We start from the raw sequence: 13,562 nt of genomic DNA on the forward strand, positions 1-13,562 counted from the left end.
AACATGGATTAAATTAAATCTTCAAAAAAATGGTCAAGGTTAAAAATGGATCAAATTTGTCTTTTTTAAATCCTAAAAAAAAAAACTAAAGGTGAAAATTTAAATTGGCGCAAAAAGGATTTTTCTTCATTTAAGTGAGAAGATTGATAACAATTGTTTATACTGATAGTGAATTTCTATATAAAAATGGCTCTCACTTTCATGAACAGTAAAGTTGGTATTTATAACAGGTTAAAGCCTTAATTTTAAAGGAAGAGATTTATTTTTACAAAAAGAAAGATAGAGATTGAAAATGTATAAATTTGTTTTTACACATTTAATCTAAGGGGCAAAAATAAAGAGGTAAAAAAAAAATAAAGGCTCTTATAAAAATAACAGTAATCAAAGATAAGAGAATGTAGAGAGAATATTATCATATGAATAGAAGATGAGTCTAAATGAAACCCCTATTTATAGTATACAAATTATACCTCAAGAAACACAATATCAAATGGGATATTAAATATACTTATAGAGAAGAAAAATGGATTCATTAAAAATCTAAATAGACATCCATCATAAATATGGATTTATAACACTCCCCCTTGGATGTCCATTATACAAAGAATATGTCTCATTAGAACCTTACTAGGAAATAACCCAGTGGAAAAAAAAATCCTAGTAAAGGAAAAAGAGCACAGTATTCTTTATGCCTAAAAATTTAACTCCTCATATGGAGATTTGCTTTTAAAATCTTAAGTTAATGCATTCCAATCTTGTACACCATTTTCTCAAATGTTGCAGTAGGTAGAGACTTGGTGAACAAATATGCCAGATTTTCACTTGAACAAATTTGTTACACATCAATATCACCATTATTCTGAAGATCATTGGTGGAATAGAACTTTGGTGAAATATGTTTCGTTCTATCTCCTTTGATAAATCCTCCCTTTAACTAGGCTAGCATATTGCATTATCTTCATATAATACTATGTGTATGTTATTGTAAGATAAGCCACACTTATGTTGAATAAAATGAGTTATGGACCTCAGCCAAACACATTCTCGACTTGCTTCATGAATTATTATTATTTCTGTATGATTTGAAGAAGTAACAGCTATAGATTGTTTTGTATATCACCATGATATAGCTGTACTATCACAAGTGAATAAATAGATTGTTTGAGATCTTACTTTGTGTGGATTAGATAAATACCCTGCATCTCCATAACTAGTTAAATCTGGTCTAGATTTATTGGAAAAAAATAAACTTATATCAATTGCTCCTTTTAAATATCGCAATATATGCTTGATTCCATTCCAATATCTTAGAGTAGAAGTGGAATTATATCTTGCGACCATATTAAGAGAAAATGCTATATCTAGTCTTATAGTAGTGGTAAGATATATAAATGCACAAATTGCACTGAGGTATATACTTGAGGACCAAGGAGTTCATCTTCTTGAGGCAAAAACGAGTTTTTATTCACATCAAGTGATAGAACAACCATTGAGATCAATGAGTGTGCTTTATCCATATAAAACTGTTTCAAAATCTTTTTTGTATTAGTAGATTGATGAACAAAAATTCTTTTTGGCAAATGTCCAATTTGTAGATAAAGACAAAATTGTCTTTCCAAGATCTTTCATCTCAAATTCTTTCTTCAAATAATCCATTGCCTTTTGGAGCTTTGCTAGAGTTTCAATGAGATTTATATCAACATATACAACAATAATAACAAATTCAAATACTGATTTCTTTATAAAGGCACATGGACAAATTAGGTCATTTATACAACCTTTTTTTACCAAATTTACACTAAGGCAATTGTACCACATGTGCCCAGATTGCTTCAAACCATACAAAGATCTTTATGATTTAATTGAATATAATTCCTGGGAATTTGAATTATATGCTTCAGGCAATTTAAATCCTTCTAGGATTTTCATATAGATGTTACTATTAAGTAAGCCATATAGATATGTTGTAACTACGTCCATCAAATTTATTTCAAGGCCTTCCTGTACTGCCAAACTAATAAGATATCGAAATATAATTGCATCCATAATAAAAGAATATGTTTCTTCATAATTAATATAGTTCTTTATGAAAAACCTATTGCCACAAGGCAGTCTTTATATCTTATAATTTTATTATGCTTATTTCATTTTTGCATAAAAATCCATTTGTATCTGATTAGTTTCACACCTTTTGGTGTTTGGACTACAGGTCCAAAAACTCACGTTTTGCAGGTGAATTCAATTATGATTGAATTACATCTTTCCATTTGGCCAATCATATCTTTTTTGACATTCTTCAATAGATCGAGGTTCAAGATCCTCACTATCTTTTATAATATTAAACGTAATGGCATAGGCAAAAACATCATCAATTACTGTTGCCATTTGATTTAAATTTCTCCTGGCATTAACAAAACTTATTGATTTTCTCCTCATTTTCTTAAGGTTCAGGTATATGAATTTCTTTAGGAATTATTTGTATAGGAATTTCATGATTAATGATATCTTAATCCTTTTGATTTGATTCACTAATAGTGCTATTTTGATTATTTATTGTTTTCTTCATTTTAAGATTTTTATCTTTAGAACCTAATGGTCTACCATACTTCAGGCGTACTTTAGATTCATCAGCAATAGCATTGACGGATGGTCTTGTAGGGGCTTTAATCTGAACTAGAATATTTACAACCGGTATATGTGATTTGGATATTCTTTTTGAATCGATAAAAGCGTCTGGCATTTGATTTGCTATTCTTTGCAAATGAATGATCTTTTAAACTTCTTGTACACATATGGTTACATAAGGATCAAAAAGATATGGTGGAGCCTTCTTTTCAATTCTCTTTTGATTTCCTTCCTTTCTCCTCCTAATTCTAGAAAAACTATTTCATCAAATTGATAGTCAGCAAAGCAAGCTGTAAATAAATCTCATATCAATAGTTCAAGGTAGCAAATAATAAAGGGTGATTTGTACCCAACATATAAGCTCAACCTTCTTTCATAACATATCTTAATGCGTTGTGGTGGTGCTATTACATCATATACAGCACATTTAAAAATTTTAGATGAGAAATATTTGGTTTATAACTAAAAACCAATTGCAATAGGGACAATTTATGATAATTTGTTAGCCTTGAGATGAAAAAGTGATACCACATGAAGAATAGCATGACCCAAACAAAAATGGGTAATTTTGTTCTAATAAGTAATGGTTTTGCTATTATTTGGAGACATTTAATAAATGACTCTGTTAGGCCATTTTGTGTATGAACATATACTATGGGATGTTCAATAGTTATTCCAATTGATAAACAATATTCATTGAAAGCATGGGATAAGAACTCTGTAGCATTATCAAGGTGAATAGATTTAATTGAAAAATTTTAAAATTGTGCCTCTAATCGAATTATTTGTGTAAGCAATTTCGCAAATGCTAGGTTGCGACTTGACAATATACACTTGAAGATGCATTTATTAAGACCATAAAATATCTAAATTGTCCACTAGTTGGGTGTATAAGTCCACATATATCCCCATGGATACATTTTAAAAATGCATGGGATTTAATTCCAACCTGATGAACATCCCCAATATTTAGATTAGAGACATAATATCTAAAGATGGAATTAGATCTTTTAACAACAAACAAGGCAGAATTGAAAACCAATCAAGACACAATAGTAGCTAGGCTAGAGCACATTGATTATAAAGATAAAATAAGCAAGTGGTCAATTTTCTTAGGTCCAAGTTCTATTCAAGAAATAAAGAAGAAATCATAAAGCTCTCATAATTGATGGCGACGGCCGAAAATCAATGCTCTCTCAATGTTTGATATTAGCTATCCTCATTTGATGTAGAAGACAAGTATTTATATGAGTTACAAATAACTAATCTGCCACATGGCATAAAGAAACAAAAATAGAATATTCTAGAGGCTAGGTGGCTGCAAAATAAAAGTGGGGACCAATATGTGCACATGTTGAAATTGAGACAAAAAAAAATGCTCTCTTCTTCCTTGACAAGTGGCACAAATTTGGTTCCTTTGGAATCCAACCAGCCGAATAGCATGAAGACAAGTGGACAAGTGATGTCACATCCACATAGGCTCCAAATCATCAAATCACATGGCTGGCTAAATGCTCCCTCACACGCCATGACATGGCCTAATTGCTGATGTGGCAGCACTTGCTTCTCCAAGGTCCAATTGTGTGAAGCTGATCCATTTGTCCTCCAAAGGCCCAAGCCCAAGCCCATTCTGATCCTCTTGACGCCTCCAAAGTCTACTAACCAAGCTTTGCAACTCCCTTGCCCTTGCTTTTGTAATTGGACCCTTGAACAATGGAAGTGGCCTCAGTGGTGGCGTCTCCTCATCATTCCCCCCTTCTTGAAAAGAATTCATCCTCGAATTCGGCCCTGCATTAATAAAAGTAGAAAGATAAAAAATATTGAATGTAACACTAACGCCATACTCACCTGGCAGTTCAATTTTGTAGGCGTTATTGTTGATCCACTCTAACACCTTGAATGGACCATCAAACCTTGGATGCAGTTTCGATTTCCATTGGTTTGGAAACTATTCCTTTCTGACATGTACCCACACCAAGTCACCTGGCTCAAAAACAAGTACCCTACGGCCTTTGTTAACATGAAAAGCATATTGTGCATTTTTCTTTTCAACGTGTACACTAGCTTGGTCATGTATTTGTTAACCAATTCAGCCTTTCTCTTACCATCTAGACTATCAATATAATCAATAGGCAATGGTAGCAAGTCTAGTGGTGTGGTGGATTATATCCATATACAAGCTGAAAAGGTGAAAATCCTGTGGAAGAATGCACAACACGGTTATAAGCAAGCTCAACAAATGGCAAACAATCTTCCTAAGATTTCAAGTTCTTTTGGATCATAGCGTGCAATAGAGTGGTTAGTGTTCTATTCACTACCTCAATTTGTCCATCAGTCTGTGGATGACAAATAGTGGAAAATAGAAGTTTAGTGCCTAACTTACCCCATAAGACTTTTTAAAAGTGACTTAGGAACTTAGCATCCCTATCACTAACTATCGTCCTAGGTATGCCATGCAAATTGACAACCTCCCGAAAGAACAAATCAGCAATATGACTAGCATCATCAGTTTTATTGCATGGAATTAAATGTGCCATCTTAGAAAATCTATCAACAACCACAACTATGCTGTCATGTTTTCTTTGTGTCCTAGGTAACCCTAATATAAAATCCATGAAAATGTCAGTCCAAGGTTCCTTAGGCACAGGCAATGGTGTATACAACCCATGTGGCATAACTTGAGACTTGGCCTTTTTACATTGCACACAACTAAAACACAAATTTTCAACATCTTTTCTCATCTTAGGCCAAAAGAAATGTTCATGCAAGATGTCCAAAGTTCTTTCCATGCCAAAATGGCCCATTAAACCCCCACTATGCGATTCCAACACAAACAAGTCACGTATAAAACACTTAGGCACACAAAGTTTAGTCTCTTTAAATAAGTACCCATCATGTCTATAATATTTTTGAAATGCACCTTTCTCACAAGCATCATACAAAATACCAAAGTCATCATCATTAGCATACAAATCTTTCATGAATTCAAACCCAAACAACTTTACATCAAGTGTAGATAAAAGTGAGTACCTCCTAGAAAGCGCATCAGCAACAACATTTTCCTTTCCTTGCTTATATTTAATCACATATGGAAATGAATTAACAAAAGCAATCCATTTAGCATGCCTTTTACTCAACTTATTTTGACTCTAAAGATGCTTCAATGATTCATGATTAGAATGTATGAAAAACTCTTTAGGCCACAAATAATGTTGCCAAGTTTCCAAGGCCTTAACAAGTGCATACAATTATTTATCATAAGTAGAGTAATTCAAGGCAGCACCATTCAATTTCTCACTAAAATATGCAATAGGGTATTTCTCTTGTATCAGAATCACACCTATAGCTACACTACTGGCATCACAATCAATTTCAAATATTTTATCAAAATTAGGTAAGCTCAACAATGGTGCAGTGCATAATTTTTCTTTCAATTCTACAAATGCATTTTCATGCTTCTTTTTCCATTCAAACATAACATCCTTCTTCACAAGTTTATTCAAAGGAGCAATAATAGTACTAAAATTAGGCACAAATCTCCTATAGAAACTAGCCAACCCATGAAAACTCCTAACCTCAGATGCATTTTTAGGAGTTGACCAATCCCTAATGACTATGACCTTTTGCTCGTCTACTTCCACACCTTTGCTACTCACAACATAACCAAGAAAGACAACTCTATCTAAATGAAAAGAACACTTCTTCATATTAGCATACAGTTTTTCAGATCTCAACACATTAAACACATATCTCAAATGATGCAAATGCTCATCCATGTTTTTGCTATAGATCAAAATGTCATCAAAATAAACTACCACAAATCTGCCAATGAATTGTCTAAGCACATGGTTCATTAACCTCATGAAAATACTAGGTGCATTGGTTAGCCCAAATGGCATAACCATCCATTCATACAACCTATATTTTATCTTGAATGCAGTTTTCCATTCATCCCCCTCTTTCATTCTAATCTGAAGGTAACCGCTTTTCAAGTCAATCTTTGTAAACACACATGCACTAAACAACTCATCAAGCATATCATCCAATTGAGGAATGGGATGTCGATACTTTACTGTGATTTTATTGATAGCACGGCAATCTACACACATTTTGAATGTCCTATCTTTCTTTGGTACAAGGAGCACTGGAACCGCACATGGACTCATACTTTCACGCACATAGGCCTTTGCCAAAAGTTTCACCACTTGCCTTTGTATTTCTTTTATCTCCTCAGGATTACTCCTATATTCTAGTCTATTTGGAATTGGAGCACTCGAAATGAGGTCAATTTGGTGTTCTATCCCCCGAATTGGTGGGAAACTCGAAGGAAGATCATTTGGAAACACATCCTCAAATTCCTGCAATAAAGAAACAGTACCACTAGGCAAGTTTTGGTCATTGTCAGGTAAACATAAATTCACTTCTCGGTACATAAGCACACAAATAAGTCTCCCCCCACATAAGGCTTCCCTCACTTCTTTTTCTCTCACATACAAACTCATTTTCTTCTCTCTACTCTCCCTTTGCCCTGAGCTCTTACTCTTTTCTTTTTTTTTTTTTTTTACTTCTTTTACTCTCACTCTCCTCTCATTTTTCCTCTCATCAAGCTCAGCCTAAATTAAATTTTCTCTCCAATCTTTCTTTTCCTCAACTGATTTTAAGATCCTCACTTGGTCTTCATGCATTTGAGATGGTGATATAGGAAGCAAGGTGTAGGTTCGACCATCTTTCAAAACTATACACTTGTTCTTTTTCCCATCATGAACCACATTTCTATCAAATTGCCATGGATGGCCTAATAATAAATGGGTAGCTACCATAGGCACCACATCACAAATTATCTCATCATGGTACTTCTCAATGCTAAAAGGCACTATAACCTGTTTGGTAACTCTTAATTTCCCATAATCATTAAGCCATTGGAGACCATATAGCTTTGGATGCAAAGAGGTAGACAACCCCAATTTCTCAACCAATAAGCTACTAGCAATATTGCAGCAACTACCACTATCTACAATCACACTACGTAGTTTCTCATTTACCAAACATCTAGTATGGAAAATATTGTCCCTTTGCACCTTAGCTCCATCACCCAAACTGACTTGTGCACTCAAGGTGCGCATAGTGACAAGGACATTAACATCCATGGGAGCTTGCTCTCCCTCATCAAGATACTCATCATTATTATCATCATTAGCACTCTCTTTAGCCTTTTCTTCACCACTCTCCCATTCTCCATCTTCTCTAATAAACATCACTCTCCTGTTTGGGCACTCATTAGAATAATGCCCCCTTCCCAAACACTTGAAGCACTTCACATCCCTTACTCTATTTTCCACCTTCTTATTTTTCTCTTCTACTTTTCCTTCCGTCTTCCCTTTTCCTTTCCATTCCTCCTTCACTTTCGGCGCATCTTTTTTCACTTTAGGTGTTCCACTCCAATTCGGTTTCCATAGTGCATTAGAAACTGAATTGTATGATGATTGAGTGTTCCATTTACTTTTGGCAGCCCGCTTCCTCTTCATCTCCTTTTCTATTTTGATGGCTACTTGCATCATTTGCTCTACCATTCTACAATTTTGTAAGTCAACCATGTAAGCAATGTCAAGATTCAACCCATTCAAGAATCAAACAATGGTGGCCTCTTCATCCTCCTCTACTTCAACCCTAATCATGACAATTTGCATGGCTTTATAATACTCCTCCACACTCCTACTGCCTTGGGTAAGTTGTTGCAACCTCAACTTCAGCTCTCTTCCATAGTGTGGCAGCACAAACCTTTCCCTCAAGATCTCTCTCATTTCGCCCAAGTAGTAACACCCCTCAAGCCATATCATGGCCCAATTGCTGATGTGGCGGCACTTGCTTCTCCAAGATCCAATTGTGTGAAGTTGATCCATTTGTCCTCCAAAAGCCCAAGCCCAAACCCAATCTGATCCTCTTGGCACCTCCAAAGTCTACTAACCAAGCTTTGCAACTCCCTTGCCCTTGCTCTTGTAATTGGACCCTTGAACAATGAAAGTGGCTTCAGTGGTGGCGTCTCCTCATCATAACCTTTATTGGTGATGGCCCAATAATTAATTTGCCTTAATAACAAATAGCACAAGAAAAGTCATTATTGTAAGAATCTTCTAGTTCTTTAAAGGATGGGCATTTGAATTTTTAATTTTTCTTCTCATCATTACAGATCGAGGATGGCCTAATAGAATATGCCAAAGTATAAAAATGTTTGGATTAGTAAAATTTTGATTTACAATAGAATGTGCTTCAATTATACTAATTTTTTTATGGTGTAAACCTCAAGAGAAAGTGAGTAGTTTTTTTAGTACATATTTCTTACTTGGGATATTACAAATAATACAAAGATATTCAGCATTCATTTCATTTAATGTCTCAATATGGTATTCATTTCAGTGGATATTTTAAAATTTAATAAATTTCTTTGAGACTTGGAAGAAAACAATGTATTATTTATAATGAATTTGTTCCCTTAAGTAAAAATATGGTGGCTCTTTCAGAGCCTTCAATTGAATTTGTACTACTAAATATTATGTTAACATTTGCTTTTTCCATAAGTAAATGAGAAAAGTATTTTTAATTTTTAAATATGGCATGTGTAGTTGTGTAGTCAATTAAATATATATGTTCATCATTGAGTAAGAACCCAAACATAAACTTTGGACTATCCATATCTATATTATCTTTAGAGAAAAAAAAATGATATGAGAAATAGATAAAGTAAGACTTTTTAAAAAAAAAATTACCAAAACAAATCATGACAATAAACAAAACAAAAAGTACCTTAAGCAAAACACCAATAAAAAATGTCATGACAATATTAACTAAGATAATTAAACAAAAATAAAACCATTTAAATGACTTAACGAATAGTCCCGTCACCAATCAAATGATCAATTTTTCCTTCAGGATGCTCAAAGAAATTTGCTACATCTAGGTATGTTATATCAATATAAACATCATCACTTTTTGAAATAAAATTTACTTTTACATTTTGATCTTTCCATTTAGTGATGCTTGATAAAGATCAATGAGATGTTTTGGCATATAACAAGTACGCGACCAGTGCCCTTTCACACTACATCAATAGTATACTTCTTCTAAATTTTTATATTTTCTTATTTTTTGTTTCTTATCAGTATGATCACCACAAATGAAACGCATATTTCTTCTTATGCCACGGCTATGGCCACAACCTCTTTCACATCTAGAATAGTAATTAGAAGCCTCATTCACTTCAGGAAATGGGTAAAAATAGTTGGTCAACTTTTATTATTTTCATTAATAATTCATTATTTTGTTCAACCATAAGAATGCATGAAATTAGTTAAGAATATTTCTAAAAATCCTTCTCTTGATATTGCTACTGCAGGAGCATATTTAAGGCATGAAAGGTGGAGAATTTTTTTTTCTAACATATTATTATTAGTAATAGTTTCTCCACATAATTTTAACTAAGAAGTTATTCTAAACATAGCAGAATTATACTCATTTATTAATGTAAAATCTTATAGCCTTAAATGCATCCAATCATGCCTTGCTTTTGGAAGAACAACCATTTTCTGGTGATCATACCTTTCTTTTATATTATTCCATAGGACAAGAGGATCCTCCACATTAAGTCAACTTTCAATCTTTCATCAAGGTGATGATGAAGGAAAATCATTACTTTAGTGCTTGATTTTTGTCTCTGACGGTGCCTCTAAGACCTATTGCATCTAGGTGAATTTTAGCATCTAAAATCCATGATAGATAATTCTTGCCTAAAGGGCCACAAATCCATGATAGCATCACACCTTACCCCTCTGAAAGGCATAACATGATCCCATAGAATATCTAATGAACTACCGAACTTCACCTACCAATAACTCATTAAGTACCCTACAAGGCATTTTAAAACTATTTTCTTACTTTTTGAAAGCGGTGAGCATTTTCTTATGTTTAATAGAAGTTTAAAAGTTAGTTAAAATTTTTGTCTATTTTATTTTTTTTGCAAATTTTTGGAAAAAATTCGACAGAGTGCCGTCTGTATTTTAAGAAAATAGTTCTTCAAAAACCTGTAAAAACACTTCCAATAATTCTTTTTCATCAAAATCACTACTACCTCAACACAACTCAACATCATTTCTCAATTCAATTGTCATCAAAAATAGTATTCAATAATTCCATTCATATTTCATTAAAGTAAAATCACTTTACATTCAACAACCAAACTTTACATTAGCAAATCCAAAATAATATTATTACAAACTCTATACAACTGCTCATGACCAGTTATTACACGTACATATATTTACATACATCAAAATAAATATTACAATCAGGGTATAAAATATACCCGACAAAACTTCAGGATATGGCTCCAAGATCCTTAGTAGCTCACTCTGCTGCTCCTCTAGTCTCTATATCTGCGACAGCAATAACAGCCATCGCTGAGTACTATGACTCAGTGGTGCACAACATACTAAAATAATATTTATGCATAATTCAAATCACATTTATTCAAATATTAAACTGAACATGAAAACAGATACAAAACATGATTTATAAACTTTTGGTCCAAATAATTTCATTTAGGAAGTCTCAAAACAATTTCATAAAAACACACAGTTATATCAAGCCATTCAAAACAATATTCATCTCAATAACAAGAGACTTATGAGAAATCACAAGGCTAGCTAGCTCAATCTATGGGTACCCATTCAAATTTCTTCTTCTACTGGCACAAGTTGTTCCTTATTGTCTTAAATTTAATTTCCTTTTTGAATCACTCCATTTGGTGTTTTGTAGCCTAAGTTATAGCCATTTGAACATGGCTGGCCGAATTTAGTGTTACCCAGAATTCTGGGCAAATTTTGGATTTTGGCAATTTATAGGTTGACTGCAGGTGGTTTTTCAAATAGGTTATGGTCAAAATTTAGGTTTGTTTTCTTCATGAAAGTTGTAGGGCTATATCTTAGCTTTCTATCGGTATAAAATTAAGGTCATTTGGACCTTCCTAGACCAAGTTATGGTCATTTACGTAACTACTATTTATTTGGCCATTTTTGTACAGGTCAGTTTGCCCAATTCTAGATTTGGCCTCATTATTCACTAAGTTATGGTCACTTTCTGGGCATGATTCCTGAATGAAAAATGTGCCATTTTGTGTCTAGTTTCATTCCCAATTAGCCTCACACCAATTGGTTAGTAAATTTTTAGTTTTGGTCCCTAAAAGGGACTTAGGTCAAGCTGCCTACAGATTGACCCTCGCCAATCTGAATTGGAACTTGGTTCCAACAATTCATACACACTACAAATGGTCATAATTGACCATTACTCAACTCAAATAAGGTTAACTACATCATTTGGCCAAATCTCAAATTTTTCTCCAATTTTTTCAAAATGTTCAAACCCTAACTACACATAAAATTCAATTTCATGCATTCAAAGTGTACATTCACGATATCCATACCTAATGCACCTCAAATAACTATTTAAGCACTTCAAACTAATTCATTTGAAACCCTAACCCTAGTTGGACGAATTTCATATTTGGTCCCTCAACAATTGTTATTGTTTGATTTTACACAATTTCGAAGTTTATTAAAGCATATTTACATGAATTTTAAAGAAAAATTAAGTGATTGATGACTACCCTTTTTCTTTGAATTTCATATCTTCTATCTCTGTTTTTCCTCCTTCCTTTTCTTGATCAATCACCTTCTCAAGTTGGTCTAACAAGTTTTAATGAAGAATTTGGGGAGAAAGTGGGGTTAGGTGGTTGGAAGAAAGCTTGGTTCCAAGCTTTAATGGAGTTTTCTTTAATGGCGAAGTGAGGGAGAGAAGGGCAGCCGGCTAGGTGAGGAAGAAGGTCTGATTTTTCTTTTTCTTTTTAGTGTATTTTAAGTCTTTTAGTCTTAGTTGACTTGGTCAATATTTGTAGGAAAATTAAAATTAGTTTTGACATCATGATGATGTCATCCAAATGATGTAAATAAACTTTTTTAATTTTCTTTTTCTTTTGCATTTATTTTTCCCTTAGTTCTTTAATTTAATTTTTGATCCCGAAATTTTCTTTTCTCTGATTTTATTGGACAATTAAGTCAGGAGTCAGCTCTAGGAGTGAATTGACCAAATTGCCCCTTGCTGGTTCAATCCGGTTTACAAGTTATTCGATATTTCTTCCAGATCACTGACCTAATTATTTGACCTGCTTAACAACACTTTTTCATGATTTTCTCTTTTCTACTGTGTTCGCAATGGTCCAAAGGACCGCAGCGTCACATTTTACAGTTCGAAATTTGAGTTTAGACTGACCTCATGATCATTCAGAAAGGTCACCCATCATTTGTGACTCCCGGCTCATTTAACTTTTTGTGTTCTATTTTTCTTTTTTATACTTAACTATTTGGCAATTACTAATTATTTGTGTTCAGGGCTTATCTAGGTGTCTTAGATGTGGTTCTAATCCTCTTACTTGTCCGGACAGACACCGATCACTGGAACAGTGAAATATACCAGGCTATGCAAATAGGGGTGTTACAATTCTCCCCCCCTTAAAATAAATTTCGTCTCAAAATTTTTACCTGGTATCAATCTTTGAACAGCTGTGGGTGCTGTCCCCTCATGTCCTCCTCTCGTTCGCAAGTAGCCTCCTGGCCTGAATGATGGTTCCACAACACTTTCACTAACGGTATCTGCTTGTTCCGTAGCTACTTCACCTGATAAGCCAAAATCTCTATGGGTTCTTCCTCATATGTGAGGTCTGGATTCACCTCAATTTCCTCCAGTAGTAGTACATGAGATGGGTCTGGTCGATACCTTCACATTATGTATCTTCTCCAACTCTGGAGGTAGTGCCAAACGATATGCTAAAGGACCCACTCTTTCTAGAACCTCATATGGCCCAATGAAACGAGGACTTAGTTTCCCCTTTC

At 33.8% G+C, this 13,562-nt stretch overlaps 1 protein-coding gene across 1 annotated transcript; it reads right to left on the reverse strand.

Moving 5' to 3' along the window:
- Nucleotides 1–4,144: 4,144 nt before the first annotated feature.
- Nucleotides 4,145–8,195, reverse strand: LOC131174585 (uncharacterized). The gene is made up of 3 exons (XM_058138341.1): nucleotides 7,296–8,195; nucleotides 5,966–6,983; nucleotides 4,145–4,413 (listed from the first exon to the last, which is right to left on the reverse strand). Exons 1-3 carry the CDS (start codon nucleotides 8,193–8,195, stop codon nucleotides 4,145–4,147), a joined length of 2,187 nt encoding a protein of 728 aa, XP_057994324.1.
- Between the last annotated feature and the right edge of the window lie 5,367 nt (nucleotides 8,196–13,562).

The sequence above is a fragment of the Hevea brasiliensis genome, chromosome 16 (genome assembly GCF_030052815.1).
Source record: "Hevea brasiliensis isolate MT/VB/25A 57/8 chromosome 16, ASM3005281v1, whole genome shotgun sequence".
Classification (NCBI taxonomy): domain Eukaryota; kingdom Viridiplantae; phylum Streptophyta; class Magnoliopsida; order Malpighiales; family Euphorbiaceae; genus Hevea; species Hevea brasiliensis.